The sequence below is a fragment of the Meles meles genome, chromosome 8, assembly GCF_922984935.1.
Source record: "Meles meles chromosome 8, mMelMel3.1 paternal haplotype, whole genome shotgun sequence".
Classification (NCBI taxonomy): Eukaryota; Metazoa; Chordata; class Mammalia; order Carnivora; family Mustelidae; genus Meles; species Meles meles.
Window position 1 is genome coordinate 99,999,376 of NC_060073.1, and position 20,980 is coordinate 100,020,355.

The 20,980-nt window shown below is 38.4% G+C and overlaps 1 protein-coding gene across 1 annotated transcript; it reads right to left on the bottom strand.

Moving 5' to 3' along the window:
* Window positions 1-9,539: 9,539 nt before the first annotated feature.
* LOC123949241 (olfactory receptor 145-like) lies at window positions 9,540-10,473 on the bottom strand. The gene is given in 2 exon segments (XM_046016607.1): window positions 9,540-10,190; window positions 10,192-10,473. Coding segments are annotated over 2 exon segments (933 nt in total).
* Window positions 10,474-20,980: the final 10,507 nt, after the last annotated feature.

Genomic DNA, 20,980 nt, shown 5'->3' on the forward strand with positions numbered 1-20,980 from the left:
AGAAATTAAGGGGATCAAAATTGGCAAAGAAGAAGTCAAACTATCACTCTTCGCAGATGATATGATAGTATATGTGGAAAACCCAAAAGACTCCACTCCAAAACTGCTAGAACTTGTACAGGAATTCAGTAAAGTGTCGGGATATAAAATCAATGTGCAGAAATCAGTTGCATTTCTGTACACCAACAGCAAGACAGAAGAAAGAGAAATTAAGGAATCAATCCTTACAATTGCACCCAAAAGTATAAGATACCTAGGAATAAACCTAACCAAAGTGGCTAAGAATCTATATGCAGAAAACTATAAAGTACTCATGAAAGAAATTGAGGAAGACACAAAGAAATGGAAAAATGTTCCATGCTCCTGGATTGGAAGAATAAATATTATGAAAATGTCTATGCTACCTAAAGCAATCTACACATTTAATGCAATCCCTATCAAAATACCATCCATTTTTCTCAAAGAACTGGAACAAATAATCCTAAAGTTTATATGGAACCAGAAAAGACCTCGAATAGCCAAAGGAATATTGAAAAAGAAAGTCAAAGTTGGTGGCATCACAATTCCGGACTTCAAGCTCTATTACAAAGCTGTCATCATCAAGACAGCATGGTACTTGCACAAAAACAGAGACATAGATCAGTGGAACAGAATAGAGAGCCCAGAAATAGACCCTCAACTCTATGGTCAACTAATCTTCGACAAAGCAGGAAAGGATGTCCAATGGAAAAAAGACAGCCTCTTCAATAAATGGTGCTGGGAAAATTGGACAGCCACATGCAGAAAAATGAAATTGAACCATTTCCTTACACCACACATGAAAATAGACTCCAAATGGATGAAGGACCTCAATGTGAGAAAGGAATCCATCAAAATCGTTGAGGAGAATGCAGGCAGCAACCTCTTCGACCTCAGCCACAGCAACATCTTCCTAGGAACATCGCCAAAGGCAAGGGAAGCAAGGGCAAAAAGGAACTATTGGGATTTCATCAAGATCAAAAGCTTTTGCACAGCAAAGGAAACAGTTAACAAAACCAAAAGACAACTGACAGAATGGGAGAAGATATTTGCAAACGACACATCAGACAAAGGGCTAGTATCCAAAATCTATAAGGAACTTAGCAAACTCAACACCCAAAGAACAAACAATCCAATCAAGAAATGGGCAGAGGACATGAACAGACATTTCTGCAAAGAAGACATCCAGATGGCCAACAGACACTTGAAAAAGTGCTCCACGTCACTCGGCATCAGGGAAATACAAATCAAAACTACAATGAGATATCACCTCACACCAGTCACAATGGCTAAAATTAACAAGTCAGGAAATGACAGATGCTGGCGAGGATGTGGAGAAAGGGAAACCCTCCTCCACTGTTGGTGGGAATGCAAGCTGGTGCAACCACTTTGGAAAACAGCATGGGGGTTCCTCAAAATGTTGAAAATAGAACTACCCTATGACCCAGCAACTGCACTACTGGGTATTTACCCTAAAGATACAAACATAGTTATCCGAAGGGGCACGGGTACCCGAATGTTTATAGCAGCAATGTCTACAATAGTCAAACTATGGAAAGAACCTAGATGTCCATCAACAGATGAATAGATAAAGAAGAGGTGGTATATATACACAATGGAATACTATGCAGCCATCAAAAGAAATGAAATCTTGCCATTTGCGACGACGTGGTTCGAAATAGAGGGTATCATGCTTAGTGAAATAAGTCAATCGGAGAAAGACAACTATCATGTGATCTCCCTGATATGAGGACATGGAGATGCAACATCGGGGGTTAGGGGGATAGGAAAAGAATAAATGAAACAAGATGGGATTGAAAGGGAGACAAACCATAAATGACTCTTAATCTCACAAAACAAACTGGGGGTTGCTGGGGGGAGGTGGGGTTGGGAGAGCGGGAGAGGGTTATGGTCATTGGGGAGGTTATGTGCTATCGTGAGTGCTGTGAAGTTTGTAAACCTGGCGATTCAGAGACCTGTAGCCCTGGGGATAAAAATACATTATATGTTTATTAAAAAAAAATTGGAAGGATAGGTGAACCATAAGAGACTATGGGCTCTGATAAACAACCTGAGGGTTTGAAGGGGCGGGTGTGGGAGGTTGGGGGAACCAGGTGGTGGATAATGGGGGGGCACGTATTGCATGGAGCACTGGGTGTTTTGCAAAAACAATGAATACTGTTACACTTAAAAATATAAATAAATTAGAATCTTAAAAAAAAAAAAGCCTCCAGTTTCTGGTTTCTTCATGGGGAGGGAAAGAATTGCACCATATGTCCAATGTCCCAACTTTTATTAGGTGTGTCCAGAAGACTGGCTTCTAGATAGTCTGTGTTAGAAAGCAAATACTGCATGTACAGGACCCAACATGCTTTACTGGCCCATGGAAAAAGACAAAAATGTTGGTGGTATAGACTGGAAGTCACCAGAGCTCCTTCCCCTGTCTCAGCATAGAGCAAGTAATTTAAAAGCCCTTCCTTACAGCCTCTCTCTGCTGAGGGAAATCTGTGCATTATGTGTGCAATAATATAACTTATCTGTGAGCTATCTGAGTAATTGCTTCAGTCTTGCTTGTTTCAGAACCCAGACGGAACCAGGCACAATGGATGCATGGAGGTGTGGGGGAGAGGGAGAAGGGGTATAACTAAGAACAAACAAAGGGGTTTAAACGACACAAAGTTGAGAGGCCTCCAAAGGCTCTAACCAGACTTATTGGTGGTACCTTCTCCAATCTAAGGCCATTCCATGAATGTTGGGATAGATGGTGTTTTGTCTAGTGTACAGACCCCAATGTAGAGAGTCAATGAAAATGAAGGCAAGTTGAAATATTTCCCAAAAAGGAATAAGAGAAATCTCCACAAACTGGTTCTAATATGTGATTTATCTGTCAGAGAATTCAAAATAACTGGTCATAAAGATGTTCACTGGAGACAGAGAGCAATACAAAAACCAAGAGAAAATTTCAACATAGAGCCAGAAATCTTAAAAGTATTAAACAGAAATCATGGTGCTCAAGTATACAATATCTGAACTAAAAAAAAAAAAAAAAAAAATCCCAGCACAGGGATTCAAGAGCAAATGATATCAATAGAAGAAAGGATCATTGAATTTAATTAAAGGTCGCTGAAAATTATTCAGTCAGCAGGGCCAAATGAAAAAAAGAAAAGGAATTAAAAATAGTGGAGAAAGCCTGAGGGACTTATTGGATGCTACCAAGTGGATCAATATATGCATTTCAGAAAAAAATATATGCATTTCAGAAACCCTAGTAGGAGAGTGAAAAAGAACCAGAAAGCATAATTGGGGGTGGGGGATGGGGGTGGAAGCTGAAAAAATTCCCAAATCATAGAAACTTCCCAATACTGTGACCTATTTATAGAGGTAAAACCCAGAAGAATTGCATAATGCATATATCTAAGATATATATGTATCAAGGATCAACTTCTTATCCACTCCCCAGTTTACTTAACTGAGCTAACCTGACATCTACCTTTAGATTCAGGTATATACTATGTTCATGTTTATCTAGGCAGATGATATGTACGATGCTCTAAATCTATATTCAGGGACTCAACACAAATTTACTGACTGCTGAATCATCTCAAAACTTGAATTATGATTGTGATATCTGGCTCTGAATCAACCATTAAACTTTATAATACCTCTGGTGAGTGAAGCAGTCTTGTCTCTATGCCTAAATATATCCATTTTTCAATATTACCAAATTATTATCATCATACTGTTGTCAAAAAATAATGCCTAAAGAAGTTCTTTAAAACAAGACTTTATTGGCATGCCTGGGGTGGCACAGAGGGTTAAGCCTCTGCCTTCAGCTCAGGTCCTGGTCTCAGAGTCCTGGGATCAAGCTCTGCATCAGGCTTTTTGCTCAGCAGAAATTCTGCTTCCCTCCCCCGCCTCTGCCTGCCTCTCTGCCTACTTGTGATCTCTCTCTGTCAGATAAATAAATAAAATCTTAAAGACTTTATCAAAAAAATTCAGAATGCAGCAACACAAAAGAAGCCCCTAACTCACAAGGAACACACATAAGGATAACTGCGGATCTCTCAAGAGAAACTTCGAAAGCCAGAAGGGAGTGGCATGATATATTCTCCACACTGAATGGGAAAAATTGCAGGCAAGAAGAGTCTATACAGGAATGCTATCATTCAGAATAGAAGGAGAGTAAAGAGTTTCCCAGACAAACAAAATCTAAAGGAGTTCATGACCACTAAACCAGGACTGCAAGAAATATTACAGGGGACTCTGACTGGGAATGAAAGACCAAAAGTGACAAAGACTAGAAAGGAACTGAGAAAATCTCCAGAAATTATGACAAACAAGTAATAAAATAGCACTAAATTCATATCTATCAATAATAACTCTGAAAGTAAATGGACTAAATGCTCTAATCAAAGCACATAATAAGGTGTCATAAATAATTAAAAAATTGAGAACCATCTGTATGCTGCCTCATTGTAGAGACTCATTTTAGACCTAAGACACCTGCAGATTGAAAGTGAAGGAATGGAGAAATATTTGCCAGGCAAAGGGAGATCAAAAGAAAGCGAGAGGGTGTGCCTGGGTGGCTCAGTGGCTTGAGGCCTCTGCCTTCTGCTCAGATTGTGGTCCTGGGGTCCTGGGATTGAGCCCCATGTCAGGCTCTCTGTTTGGCAGGGAGCCTGCTTCCCCCTCTCTCTCTGCCTGCCTCTCTGCCTACTTGTGATCTCTGTTTGTCAGATAAATAAATAAAATCTTAAAAAAAAGCCAGAGAACAATACTTTTATCAGCAAACTAGATTTTAAACAAAAAGATTGTAACATGAGAAAAGGGCACTATACAATAATCAAGGACTCTATCAAACAATGATCTTACAGTTCTAAAGATTTATGCCCCAACATTGGAGCACTCAAATATATCAATCAATTGATAACAAACATAAGGAAACTCAATGATAGTAATAAATAATAGTAGGGAACTGTAACACTCCACTTACAGTTAAGTAAGTGGACAGATCACTAAGCAGAAAATCAATAAGAAAATAATAGCTTTGAAAAACACTCTGGACCAATGGACTTAACTGATACATTCAGAATATTTCACCCTAACACAGAATACAAATTCTTTACAAGTGCACATGGGACTTTCTCCAGAGTAGATCACACACTAGGTCACAAATCAGGTGCCCACAAGTAGAAATAGGCTGAGATCACACCACGCATATTTTCTGACCACAGTTATATGAAACATGAAATCAACCACAAAAAAAAAAAATTTGGAAAGGCCACAAATACATGGAGGTTAAAAAATATGCTTCTGAACAATGAATGGGTCAACCTGAAAATAAAAAATGTATCAAAAAAATATGGAAACAAATGAAAATGAAAACATGACAGTCTAAAACCTTTGAGATGCAGCAAAAGTGGTCATAAAAAGGAATTATATAGCAATACAGGCCTACATCAAGAAGCAAGAAAAATCTTAAAAAAACAACCAAACCTTATACCTAAAGAAGCTAGAAAAAGAAGAACAAGTGAAGACAAAAGCTAGCAGAAGAAGAGATATAATAAAGATTAGATAGAAATAAATGATATAGAAACTACAAATATAAAAAACTAATGATGTATTATACACTGGCTAATTGAATTTAAGTAATAAATAAATAAATAATTTGTGGGGGAAAAGAAACTGCAAAACAATAGAACAAATCAATGAAACCAAGAGCTAGTTTTTTGAAAATATTAACAAAATTGTAAAACCCCTAGCCAGATTTGTCTAAAAGAAAAGAAAAAAGAACCAAGTAAGTAAAATCCTAAAAGATAAAGAAAAAATAACAAATAACACTACAGAAATATAAACTGTTATAAGAGAACATTATGAAAAATTATATGCCAATAACTTGAACAAACTACAAGAAAGGAATATATTCCTAGAAAGGTATAAACTACCCAAACTGAGACAGGAAAAATAGAAAACTTGAATAGACTGACAGCAAGCAAAGAAATTCAGTCAATAATCAAAAATTTCCAGAAAAGCAAAAGTCCAGAGGAATTCTGCCAAACATTTAAAGAAGAGTTAATACCTATGCTTCTCAAACTATTCCAAAATATGGACATGGACGGAAAATTTCTAAATTCATTCTATGAGGCCAGCATTACCCTGATAGAAATAAAGAGAGACAAAGTCTCCACTAAAAAAGAGAACTACAGACCAATATCCCTGATGAACATGGATGCAAAAATTCTCAACAAAATACTATCAGATTGAATCCAGCAGTACATGAAAAAAATCATTACCACAATCAAGTGGGATGTATTCCTGGGCTGCAGGGGTAGTTTAATATTTGAAAAATCAATGAATATGACACAGCACATTGATAAAAGAAAGGATAAAAACCATACGATTATCTCTATAGTTGCAGAAAATGCATTTGACATGCATCCATGATCAAAACCCTCAAGGAAGCAGGCTTAGAGGAAACATACCCCAATATCAGAAAGGCCATCTATGAAAAACCCACAATTAATATCATCCTCAAAGGGAGTCTCAGCAATCAGACAACAAAAAGAAATAAAAGGCATCCAAATCTACATGGAAGAAGTCAAACTTTCGCTATTTGCAGATGACATAGGACTCTACATAAAAAATCCGAAGACTCTACTAAAAAATTCCTAGAACTGATACAGGAACTCAGTTAAAGTAACAGGAAACAAAAATCAATGTAGAAAAATCTGTTGCATTTTTATACACCAATAATGAAGCAGCATAAAGAGAAACCAAGGGATCAATCCCATTTACAATTGTCCCATAAACCTCAAGATGACTATGAAAAATCCAGCCAAAAGGGTAAAATATCTGCACTCTGAAAACTATAAAACACTGAAAAAAGAAGTTAAAGATGACCTAAAGAAATGGAAAGGCATTTCATGCTCATGGGTTGGAAGAACAAATATGTTAAAATGTCTAAAATACCCAAAGAAATCTACCCATTAATTGCAATACCTTTCAAATTACCACCAGCAATTTACACAGAGTTAGAACATACAATCCTAAAAATCTGTATGGAACCAAAAAAAAAAAAATCCTGATTAGCCAAACCAATCTTAAAAAAGAAGAGCAAAGCCGGATGCATCACAATTCCATTCTTCAAGTTATATTACAAAGTTATAATGATCAAGATAGTATGGCACCAAAACAGACACATAGACCAATAGAATAAATAGAAAACCCAAAAATGGACTCACGACCATATAGTCATCTAAACACTAACAAATTAGAAAAGACTATCCATGGGAAAAAAGAAAATCTCTTCAACAAATGATATTGGGAAAACTGGAGAGCTACATGCAAAAGAATGAAACAGGACCACCTGCTTACATAATATACAAAAATAAATTCAAAATGGATGAAAGATCTAAATGAGAAACATAAACCCATCAAAATCCTAGAGGAGAACACACAGGTAGTAACCTTTTTGACATCAGCTGTAGCAACTTCTTACTAGATATGTCTCCTGAGGCAAGGGAAAGAAAAGCAAAAATGAACTTTTGGAACTTCATCAAGATAGAATGCTTCTGCACAGAGAAAGAAAAAATCCACAAAACTAAAAGCAACCTTCATAATGGGAGATGATATTTTCAAGTAACATAACTGATAGGGTTAATACACAAAATGTATAAAGAACTTACCAAAGTTAAACACATAAAACATAACCCAATTTAAAAAATGGGCAGAAGACATGAAAAGATATTTTTCTGAAGAAGGCATACAGATGGCCAATAGACACATGAAAAGATGTTAATATCACTCATCATCAGGGAAACACAAAACAAAACTACAATGAGCTATCACCCCACATCTGTCAGAATGGATAAAATCAGTCACACAGGAAACAGCAGATGTTGGCCAGGATGAGAAGGAAAAAGAACACTCTTAAACTCTTGGTGGGAATGCAATCTTGTGCAGCCACTCTGGAAAACAGTATGGCTGTTCCTCAAAAGGCTAAAAAAAGACTATGTATAATCCAACAATTGCACTAGTAGGTATTTACCCAAAGGATACAAAAATACTGATTCAAAGGGATACAGACACCCCAATGTTTATAGCATCATTAACAATATAGAAAAATTATGGAAATATATGATATATATTTGATATATGGATAAAGATGTGATAGAGATGTAGAATGGAATATTACTCAGACATTAAAAAAGAATGAAATCTTGGCATTTGCCTTGACCTGGATGGAGATAGAGATTATTATGCTAAGAAAATAAGCCTATCAGTCAAAGGGGATAAGCATGATGCAATTTCTGTTATATGTAGAATTTTTAAAAAAGAATATGGGGGAGGAGGCAAACCATTAAACAAATTCTTGACTTCAAAGAACGAACTGAAGGTTGCTGGAGAAGACGTGGGCATGTAATGGGTAAATGAGCATTGGGGATTAAGGAGGGAATTGGATGTGATGAGCACTGGGTGTTTTATGTAAGGGATAAATCATGAAATTCTATACCAGAAATTAATATTATACTGTATGTTAACTAACTGTAATTTAAATAAAAAACTTGAAACTAAAAAAGAGTAGTAGACCTAGTCCTAAGGCGAGCTCAGGGAGGACAGAAACCTCCCATGGAGTAGAAGGGCAAAAGCTCGCTTGATCTTGATTTTCAGTATGAATACAGACCATGAAAGCGGGGCCTCACAATCCTTCTGACCTTTTGGGTTTTAAGCAGGAGGTGTCAGAAAAGTTACCACAGGGATAACTGGCTTGTGGCGTTTTATAATTTTTTATAAAAAAAAAAAAAGAAGAGTAGTAGACCTAAATCAGAAGGCTAACAATTTAGTCTTAATATTTTCATTACAAAGCTGTGTGACATTAGGTAAATCTATTTACACTGAGCTTCACTTTCCCATGCATATAATAAAAATATTTTTATGAAAAATTATGTGTTGGTTAGACTGTACAAAAGTAAAACAGAGAATTCTGCAAAGACTCTTGGTACATGATATCGAAAAATGAAAAATGGATTAATCTTGATTGTCATTATGGAAACTTCAACTTCTGGCATTTAAAGAAGATACATTCCTCCAAACTGGAAGATAGAAAAATGAGAATATGAACAGAGCAGATGATATATATCCTAATACCAATTGGAGATGAGAACATGACCAGAAATACAATGTCACCCTTCTATTACCTAATTCAATACTGTAAAAAGCATTCATCATGTTCCGGGGGTGGGGGGGGGGGACATGTTGAACATCAAAATGGGGAGAAAAAGAAACAATATATTTCTTACTCAATGCTATTACTAAACAGAACAAAAAAGTGGAGAAGATATTGTGGTATTGGTGAGGAAAAGAAGAAGACCTAATGTATAAAGACTAAAAATAAATTGTGAGACTCAAACATCCTTTACCTCATTAAAAAAAATGCTGAGAAAATTTCCACTAAGAATATTTTATTTAAACACACAGAATCCCCATATGTCACAGATTATGCAGACAGATGCTGTTTCTGATCAAAAAACTCTCCTACTTACAGCTTTTCTCACAGCAAGTTTAATGTCCTTGTTTCTCAAGCTATAAATGAAGGGGTTCACCATTGGAACTGCAATGGTATAAAAGACAGAGGAGATTTTCCCCTCATCCATAGACCCAGCAGAAGATGGTTGAAGATACATAAATGCACCTGATCCAAAAAAGAAAGAAACAGCAATTATGTGGGAACTGCATGTGCTGAAGGCTTTGGACCTGCCCTCAGTGGAGCTGATGTGCAGAATGCTGGACAGGATGAAACCATAGGAGACAAAGATGGTGACACTGGGCACAATCACACTGATGCTCAATGAAATGAAAACCACCAGCTCATTCACATAGGTGCTGGTGCAGGAGAGCTGGAGCAGAGGGAGGATGTCACACAAATAATGGTTGATGGTGTTTGCATCACAGAAGGTCAGCCTCAGCATGCATCCAGTGTGAGCCATCGCATCCAAAAATGCCTTCAAGTATGAACCAAGCATAAGGATGGAACACCCTCTGGGGGACATGGCAACATTATATAAGAGTGGGTTACAAATGGCCACATAACGATCATAGGCCATTGATGTCTGAGCATAAGCTTCAGAGGCACCAAAAAAACAGAAAAGGTAAAGCTGGGTCATGCATTCCCCTGTAGGAGATAATATTCTTCTTCGATGTGAAGTTAATCAGCATTTTGGGTGTAAACACAGAAGAATAACAGAGGTCTATGAAGGACAAATTGAAGAGGAAAAAGTACGTGGGGGTGTGCAGGTGTGCATTCATCTTGATTAGAGTCACCAAACCCAAATTTCCCAACACAGTGACCATGTAGGTGACTAGAAACAGGCAGAACAGGGGGAGCTGGAGATCTGGTAAGTCTGTTAGCTCCATCAGGATAAATTCAGTCACAAAGGAAGCATTTACAGGAGTCATTCTTCTCCAAGGAAATCTGTAAACACAGGAGGAAAAAGTAACACAGAACAATTCGACATTTCCCACCATATCTCCCCTCACAGGATTTGGGTTTGTACTGGAAATGTCTGAGACTAGCACACCAGGGACCCACAGAAAATGATTAACTATTAGCATAAATCTAGTTAGTTGGGACATTCCCTCATTAGAAACTTAATAAGCTGTAAAAGCAAAGAGCTATAAAACTTGGCCTACAGTATGAAGGCCAGTACTTCCATACACCAACAGGACTGCTATGAAAAACAAAAGTTAAGGGAGAAGATTGGATGAGGAGAGAATCACCTTCTCTCATTTCATTTCTTTGACCATGTGACCCCTCCCCTAACCAGTAAAATTGGAGGCAGCAACCCCACCAATCGTGGTGTGGTGGGAATGTAGAATGTTTCTTATCCAAAAATAAAGGACCAGAGTCTAGGAGAGTTTAAGTTCCTTCCCCATGTCACAAAGTAAAAAGTATAAATGTACAAGAGTGAGAGTTCTGCCCATGAACTGACAAATAAATTGCATCCTTGGAACATAATAATCTCTGAACCATCCCTGCACGACCACCCTCCCCTCAATCCCTTCTATCCTCCCTTCTATCAATTTCACATGAGTCTGAGGACTGCAAAAACTGGAAAGAGATTGGCATATCTTAGATCCCTGGACTTCCATCACAAAAGGAAGACATGAATATAACTGGAATTCAGAAATTCAACCTCCTTAGGCAAGAACACCTTGGTCCTTCCTTACCAGTATTACCTCTGTGGTCCTGAAAGGGCAGATTTAGTCTCTGTGACTTTTTTCCCTTTGATTCTATGAGGACACAACCCACACTTAATTTCTGATGAGCCCTGGAAATCCTCCTGAATCTAAGATAATAATTTCTGATTATGAGTCTTTTTAAGGAGCAGACAAAAATAAACAGCCTTTATTATTATCATTTTGGCCCTTGGTATATCACAGAAGACTTAAGGTGAGAGCAATGATATAATGTCCTCAGTTATAAACAGGGCAGAAGCTTGCTCAGTCTCTTCCACAGGGGATGGTTTCCAGGGCAATGGGGTCTTGAGGGGTTGTATTTTCACAAAGAACCACAATGGGTCTCTAATTCCTTATGGACTCAAAATTTTACTCAAGGTTTCCCTCCACTGTAGGGATTAGACATCTCTTAAAGAGGTGCCAAAAATAAATTCTCATTTCCCATTCAGTAATATGGCAGAAGAGGACACTCTAGACCCTGCAACCCTCCATGAACACAGTGGTTCAGAAATATTTCCTGTACAGATTCCCTTTGCAAGAAATCTGGATACCAGTTAGGGTAGTCCTGTTCCCAGTTAAAGCATGAATCTAGTAATATTGGATCTGCCAGGAAAATTCTAGATATCCTGTTGTTGTAACACTTTTCCCTGCACAGTACCTCCAAATTCAGACAAACCCCTTCAGTTTCTGGCATCTCCTGGGGAGGAAAAGAAGTACATCTTGTATCCAATGCACCAGTGTTTATTACGTGTGTCCAGAAGACTGAATTCTAGATAGTCTGTGTCAGAAAGCAGAGGAGATACAAGACACAGCAGACTTCAGCTGCCCATGGAAAGAGACAAAAAAAGATGGTGGTTTGGGCTGGAAGTCACCAGAGTTCCTTCCCCTACCTCAGTATAGAGCCAGAAAATGAAAACCATTTCTTACAGCTTCTCCCTGGTGAGAATAAAATGTGCGCTCTGTGGACGCATGAGTGGCTCAGTCGGTTAAGCTGCTGCCTTCAGCTCAGGTCATGATCCCAGGTTCCTCGGATCGAGTCCTGCATCAGGCTCCTTACTTAGCAGGGAAGCCTGGTTCTCTCTCTGCTTCTGCCTGCCACTCTGCCTGCTTGTGCTCTCCCTCTCTCTCTGACAAATAAATAAATTTTTTTAAATATGCACTATGTGTCTAGTAACACAACTTATCTCTGAGCTCCCTGAGGAAATGACTTCAGTGTCACTTGTTTTCGAACACAGACCCAACACAGCATAGTATGGATGCAAGAGGCATAGAAATGCAGGGCGTCCTGCAACTAAGAACAAAGAAAGATGTTGTTAGTACCTTCTCCAGTCCAAGGCCAGTACATGAATGTTAGGATAGATGGGTATTACGTCTAATGTGCAGACACCAATGTATAGAGTCAGTGAAAACGAGGACAGGTTGAAATACATTCAAAAGGCAGTAAGAGAAATCTCTAAACTGACACTAATGAAATGAAAACATCTGATTTACCTGACAGGGAATTAAAATAACTGTCCCAAGATGCTCACTGGAGTCAAAAAACAATACACAAACCAAAGAAAATTTCAACGCAGAGACAGAAAACTTAAAACTATTAAACAGGGTACATGGGTTGTTCAGTGGGTTATGAATCTGCCTTCAGCTCAGGTCCTGATCTCAGGGTCCTGGAATCCAATCCCCTGTCAGGCACCCTGCTAAGCAGGGAATATGATTCTCCCTCTATTCCTCCCCACCATTTGTGTCCTATCTCTTGTTCTCTCTCTCTCATAAATAAATAAATAAATAAATAAATAAATAAATAAATAAAATTCTTTTTTACAAAACATTAAATATAAATAATGGAGCTGAAGAATACAATATCTGAACTGAAAAATTCACTATGGATATAAAAGCAAATGAGATCAAACAAAAGAAAGGATCGCTGAATTTGATTAAAGGTCAATGTAAATTATTCATTCGGAAGGGCAAAATAAAAAATGAACAATAAATAGTGAAGAAAGCCTGAGGGACTTATTGGATGCTACCAAGTGGATCAATATATGCATTTCAGAAACCCTAGGAGAGTAATAAAGAACCAGAAAACATATTCAAAGAAAATGAAGACAGAAAAATTCCCAAATCATGGCAACTTCCCAATAATGTGACCTCTTTATAGAAAGATAAAACTTACTAATGATATTGAACATTTTTTCATGCGTCTGTTAGCCATTTGTCTCTCTTCCTTGGAGAAGTGTCTGTTCATGTTTTCTGCCCATTTTTAGACTTGATTATTTATTTTGCATGTGTTGAGTTTGGGAAGTTATTTACAGATCTTGGATACAAGCCCTTTACCAATAATTCATTTCCAAATATCTTCTCCCATTCTGTGGGATGTGCCTTAGTTTTGTTGACTGTTCCCTTTGCTGTGCAGAAGCTTTTTTTTTTTAAATACTGTTTTATTAGATTTATTCATACTTAAATTCCTGTCTCACATTACTTACGGGCTGGGCTTTCCATCCTTTCATTCCTCCCCACCCCCACATTCTTGGCCTCCACGTGCTGCATACAGTTTTTTTTTTAATTTATTTTTTCAGCATAACAGTATTCATTGTTTTTGCACAACACCCAGTGCTCCATGCAAAATGTGCCCTCCCTATTACCCACCACCTGTTCCCCCAACCTCCCACCCCTGACCCTTCAAAACCCTCAGGTTGTTTTTCAGAGTCTATAGTCTCTTATGGTTCGCCTCCCCTTCCAATTTTTTTTTTTATAAACATATAAAGTATTTTTATCCCCAGGGGCAAAGGTCTGTGAATCGCCAGGTTTACACACTTCACAGCACTCACAATAGCACATACCCTCCCCAATGTAAATAACCCCCTCCCCCTCTCCCAACCCCACCTCCCCCCAGCAACCCCCAGTTTCTTTTGTGAGATTAAGAGTCATTTATGGTTTGTCTCCCTCCCAATCCCATCTTGTTTCATTAATTCTTCTCCTATCCCGCTAACCACCCATGTTGCTTCTCCATGTCCTCATATCAGGGAGATTATATGATAGTTGTCTTTCTCCGATTGACTTATTTCACTAAGCATGATACGCTCTAGTTCCATCCACGTCGTCGCAAATGGCAAGATTTCATTTCTTTTGATGGCTGCATAGTATTCCATTGTGTATATATACCACCTCTTCTTTATCCATTCATCTGTTGATGGACATCTAGGTTCTTTCCATAGTTTGACTATTGTAGACATTGCTGCTATAAACATTCGGGTACATGTGCCCCTTCGGATCACTATGTTTGTATCTTTAGGGTAAATACCCAGTAGTGCAGTTGCTGGGTCATAGGGTAGTTCTATTTTCAACATTTTGAGGAACCTCCATGCTGTTTTCCAGAGTGGTTGCACCAGCTTGCATTCCCACCAACAGTGGAGGAGGGTTCCCCTTTCTCCACATCCTCGCCAGCATCTGTCATTTCCTGACTTGTTAACTTTAGCCATTTTGACTGGTGTGAGGTGATATCTCATTGTGGTTTTGATTTGTATTTCCCTGATGCCGAGTGACGTGGAGCACTTTTTCATGTGTCTGCTAGCCATCTGGATGTCTTCTTTGCAGAACTGTCTGTTCATGTCCTCTGCCCATTTCTTAAATGGATTGTTTGTTCTTTGGGTGTTGAGTTTGCTAAGTTCCTTATAGATTTTGGATACTAGCCCTTTGTCTGATGTGTCATTTGCAAATATCTTCTCCCATTCTGTCAGTTGTCTTTTGGTTTTGTTAACTGTTTCCTTTGCTGTGCAAAAGCTTTTGATCTTGATGAAATCCCAATAGTTCCTTTTTGCCCTTGCTTCCCTTGCCTTTGGCGATGTTCCTAGGAAGATGTTGCTGTGGCTGAGGTCAAAGAGGTTGCTGCCTGCATTCTCCTCAACGATTTTGATGGATTCCTTTCTCACATTGAGGTCCTTCATCCATTTTGAGTCTATTTTCATGTGTGGTGTAAGGAAATGGTCCAATTTCATTTTTCTGCATGTGGCTGTCCAATTTTCCCAGCACCATTTATTGAAGAGGCTGTCTTTTTTCCATTGGACATCCTTTCCTGCTTTGTCGAAGATTAGTTGACCATAGAGTTGAGGGGCTATTTCTGGGCTCTCTATTCTGTTCCACTGATCTATGTGTCTGTTTTTGTGCCAGTACCATGCTGTCTTGATGATGACAGCTTTGTAAAGAGCTTGAAGTCCGGAATTGTGATGCTACCAACTTTGACTTTCTTTTTCAATATTCCTTTGGCTATTCGAGGTCTTTTCTGGTTCCATATAAACTTTAGGATTATTTGTTCCATTTCTTTGAAAAAAATGGATGGTATTTTGATAGGGATTGCATTAATGTGTAGATTGCTTTAGGTAGCATAGACATTTTCACAATATTTATTCTTCCAATCCAGGAGCATGGAACATTTTTCCATTTCTTTGTGTCTTCCTCAATTTCTTTCATGAGTACTTTATAATTTTCTGCGTATAGATTCCTAGCCTCTTTGGTTAGGTTTATTCCTAGGTATCTTATCGTTTTGGGTGCAGTTTTAAATAGGATTGACTCCTTAATTTCTCTGTCCTCTGTCTTGTTGTTGGTGTAAAGAAATGCAACTGATTTCTGTGCATTGATTTTATATCCTGACACTTTACTGAATTCCTGTACAAGTTCTAGCAGTTTTGGAGTGGAGTCTTTTGGGTTTTCCGCATATAGTATCATATCATCTGCGAAGAGTGATAGTTTGACTTCTTCTTTGCCAATTTGGATGCCTTTAATTTCTTTTTGTTGTCTGATTGCTGAGGCTAGGACTTCTAGTACTATGTTGAATAGCAGTGATGATAATGGACATCCCTGCTGTATTCCTGACCTTAGCGGAAAAGTTTTCAGTTTTTCTCCATTGAGAATGATATTTGCAGTGGGTTTTTCATAGATGGCTTTGATAATATTTAGGTATGTGCCCTCTATCCCTACACTTTGAACAGTTTTGATCAGGAAGGGATGCTGTACTTTGTCAAATGCTATTTCAGCATCTATTGAGAGTATCATATGGTTCTTGTTCTTTCTTTTATTAATGTGTTCTATCACATTGATTGATTTGTGGATGTTGAACCAACACTGCAGCCCTGGAATAAATCCCACTTGATCGTGGTGAATAATCCTTTTAATGTACTGTTGAATCCTATTGGCTATTATTTTGGCGAGAATTTTTGCATCTGGGTTCATCAAGGATATTGGTCTGTAGTTCTCTTTTTTGGTGGGATCCTTGTCTGGTTTTGGGATCAAGGTGATGCTGGCCTCATAAAATGAGTTTGGAAGTTTTCCTTCCATTTCTATTTTTTGGAACAGTTTCAGGAGAATAGGAATTAGTTCTTCTTTAAATGTTGGGTAGAATTCCCCTGGAAGCCGTCTGGCCCTGGGCTTTTGTTTGTTTAGAGATTTTTGATGACTGTTTAATCTGCTTACTGGTTATAGGCCTGTTCAGATTTTCTATTTCTTCCTGGTTCAGTTGTGGTAGTTTATATGTCTCTAGGAATGCATCCATTTCTTCCAGATTGTCAAATTTGTTGGCGTAGAGTTGCTCATAGTATGTTCTTATAATTGTCTGTATGTCTTTGGTGTTAGTTGTGATCTCTCCTCTTTCATTCATGATTTTATTGATTTGGGTCCTTTCTCTTTTCTTTTGGATAAGTCTGGCCAGGGTTTTATCAATCTTATTGATTCTTTCAAAGAACCAGCTCCTAGTTTCATTGATTTTTTTCTATTTTTTTTTTTTTTTTTTGGTTTCTATTTCATTGATTTCTGCTCTGATCTTTATGATTTCTCTTCTCCTGCTGGGTTTAGGGTTTCTTTCTTGTTCTTTCTCCAGCTCCTTTACGTGTAGGGTTAGGTTGTGTACTTGAGACCTTTCTTGTTTCTTGAGAAAGGCTTGTACCACTATATATTTTCCTCTCAGGACTGCCTTTGCTGTGTCCCACAGATTTTGAACCGTTGTGTTTTCATTATCATTTGTTTCCATGATTTTTTTCAATTCTTCTTTAATTTCCTGGTTGACCCATTCATTCTTTAGAAGGATGCTGTTTAGTCTCCATGTATTTGGGTTCTTTCCAGCTTTCCTCTTGTGACTGAGTTCTAGCTTCAGAGCATTATGGTCTGAAAATATGCAGGGAATGATCCTAATCTTTTGATACCGGTTGAGACCTGATTTGTGACCCAGGATGTGATCTATTCTGGAGAAGGTTCCATGTGCACTAGAGAAGACTGTGTATTCTGTTGCTTTGGGATGAAATGTTCTGAATATATCTGTGAGGTCCACCTGGTCCAGTGTGTCATTTAAGGCCTTTATTTCCTTGTTGATCTTTTGCTTGGATGATCTGTCCATTCAGTGAGGGGAGTGTTAAAGTCCCCTACTATTATTGTATTATTATTGATGTGTTTCTTTGATTTTGTTATTAATTGGTTGATATAGTTGGCTGCTCCCACGTTAGGGGCATAGATATTTAAAATTGTTAGATCTTCTTGTTGGACAGATCCTTTGAGTAGGATATAGTGTCCTTCCTCATCTCTTATTATAGTCTTTGTCTTAAAATCTAATTGATCTGATAGAGGGATAGCCACCCCAGGTTTCTTCCGATGCCCATTAGCATGGTAAATTATTTTCCACCCCCTCACTTTAAATCTGGAGGTATCTTCGCGTCTAAAATGAGTTTCCTGTAGGCAACATACTGATGGGTTTTGTTTCTTTATCCATTCTGATACCCTGTGTCTTTTGATTGGGGCATTTAGCCCATTAACATTCAGGGTAACTATTGAGAGATATGAATTTAGTGCCATTATTAGCCTGTAAGATAACTGTTACTGTATATTGTCTCTGTACCTTTCTGATCTACTACTCTTAGGCTCTCTCTTTGCTTAGAGGACCCTTTCAATATTTCCTGTAGAGCTGGTTTGGTGTTTGCAAATTTTTTCAGTTTTTGTTTGTCCTGGAAGCTTTTTATCTCTCCTTCTATTTTCAATGATAGCCTCGCTTGATAGACTATTCTTGGCTGCATGTTTTTCTCGTTTAGTGCTCTGAATATATCATGCCAGCTCTTTCTGGCCTGCCTGGTCTCTGTGGATAAGTCTGCCACCAATCTAATATTTTTACCATTGTATGTTATAGACTTCTTTTCCCAGGCTGCTTTCAGGATTTTCTCTTTGTCACTAAGACTTGTAAATTTTACTATTAGGTGATGGGGTGTGGACCTATTCTTGTTGATTTTGAGGGGGGTTCTCTGCATCTCCTGGATTTTGATGCTTGTTCCCTTTGCCATATTAGGGAAATTCTCTCCAATAATTCTCTCCAATAGACCTTCTGCTCCCCTCTCTATTTCTTCTTCTTCTGGAATCCCAATTATTCTAATGTTGTTTCGTCTTATGGTGTCACTTATCTCTCGAATTCTCCCCTCATGGTCCAAAAGCTGTTTGTCCCTCTTTTGCCTGGCTTCTTTATTTTCTGTCATTTGCTCTTCTATATCACTAATTCTTTCTTCTGCCTCATTGATCCTAGCAGTGAGAGCCTCCATTTTTGATTGCACCTCATTAATAGCTTTTTTGATTTCAACTTGGTTAGATTTTAGTTCTTTAAATTCTCCAGAAAGGGCTTTTATATCTCCAGAGAAGGTTTCTCTAATATCTTCAATGCCTTTTTCGAGCCCGGCTAGAACGTTCAGAATCGTCATTCTGAACTCTTGATCTGACATATTACCAATGTCTGTGTTGATTAGGTCCCTAGCCTTCGGTACTGTCTCTTGTTCTTTTGTTTGTGATGATTTTTACCGCGTTGTCATTTTGTCCAGATAAGAGGATATGAAGGATCAAATAAAATACTAAAAGGGTGGCAAAGACCATAGAAAAATCCGCTGTAACCAAATCAGAAGAGACCCCAAATTGTGGGGCTGAGAAAGGGGATAAAAAGAGGTTCAGAAAAAAAGAGAAAAATTAAAAAAAAACAAATAAAGAAAAGATATTAAAAAGAAAGAAAAAAATATATATTTAGATAAAGTAGTCAAAAGACGTTAAAAAAGAAAATGGTAAAAGTTTTAAAAAATTTAGCAGAAGAAGAAAAAAGAAAAAAAGAAAAAATTTCAAAAAAAAAATTGAATTAGCCACAAGAGTAAAAAATCATGGGGAGAAAGCCATGAGTTCCGTGCTTTGCTTTCTCCTCCTCTGGAATTGCGCTGCTCTCTTAGGAATTGAACCTGCTTTCCTTGATAGATGAACTTTGTCCTGGCTGGATATTTTGTTGATCTTCTGGGGGAGGGGCCTGTTGTAGTGACTCTCAAGTGTCTTTGCCCGAGGCAGAATTGCTCTGCCCTTACCAGGGGCTGGACTAAGTAATCCGCTCAGGTCGCTTTTGGGAGTTTCTGTTTCCTGAACGCTTTCCGTAGAGTTCCGGAGGATGGGAATGAAAATGGTGGCCTCCTAGTCTCCGGTCCAGAGGAGCCGAGAGCCTAGGGCCCCACTCCTCAGTGTGCCCCCAGAGGACAGCACCCAATCACTCCCGTATCCCCAGTCTCTAGCCTCACTCCGAGCTCACCCAGCCCGCGACCAGTTCAAGGTAACCCCGAGCTGAGAGTTCAGTCCTCGGCTCTGTCTCTGTAGCCGGCTTCTCTATTCTAATACCTGAATACCTAGAATCTAATTCTAATACCTTAAAATCCTGATTTTCTGCTCTGTTGCTCCGCCACTTGCCGGGAGCTGACCCCTCCCCCTGCGGTCTATATTACCGTCATTTTAGATTCACTTCTCCACCAGTCCTATCTTTCAGAAAGTGGTTGATTTTCTGTTTCTAGAATTGCTGTTCTTCTTCTCTTCGATCTCCCATTCGATTTGTAGGTGTTTTCAATGTTTAGATAAGCTATTGAGCTGATCTCCTGCTACCTGATGTAGTCTCAGCCTGCTACATCTCCGCCATCTTGACTCCTCCTCTGAAGAAGCTTTTTTATCTTGATGAGGTCCCAAAAGTTCAACTTTGCTTTTGTTTCCCTTGCCTTTGGAGTCATGCTTTGAAAGAAGTTGCTGTGGCTGATGTTGAAGAGGTTACTGCCTATGTTCTCCTCCAGGATTTTGATGGATTCCTGTCTCACACTGAGGTCTTTCATCCATTTAGAGTTCATCTTTATGTATGGGGTGAGAAAACGGTCGCATTTCATTCTTCTTTATATAGCTGTCCAATTTTCCCAGCACCATTTATTGAAGAGACTTTTTTCCATTGGATATTTTTTCCTGATTTGTCAAAGATTAGTTGGCCATAGAGTTGAGGATCCATTTTTGGGCTCTCTATTCTGTTCCATTGATCTATATGTCTGTTTTTGTGCAGTACCATGCTGTCTGGATGATCACAGCTTTGTAATATAGCTTGAAGTCAGGCATTGTATGCCCCCACTTTGGCTTTCTTTTTCAACATTCCCCTCATGATTCAGGGTCTTACACTGCACATAAAGATAAACTCAAAATGGAGGAAAGACTTTCATGTGAGACAGAAATCCATCAAAACTCTAGAGGAGAAAACAGGCAGTAACCACTTCAACATCAGCCACAGCAACTTCTTTCAAGACATGACTCCAAAGTCAAGGGAAACAAAAGCAAAAATGAACTTTTGGGACCTCATCAAGATAAAATCTTCTGCACAGCAAAGGGAACAGTCAACAAAACTAAGACTCAACCCACGGAATGGGAGAAGATATTT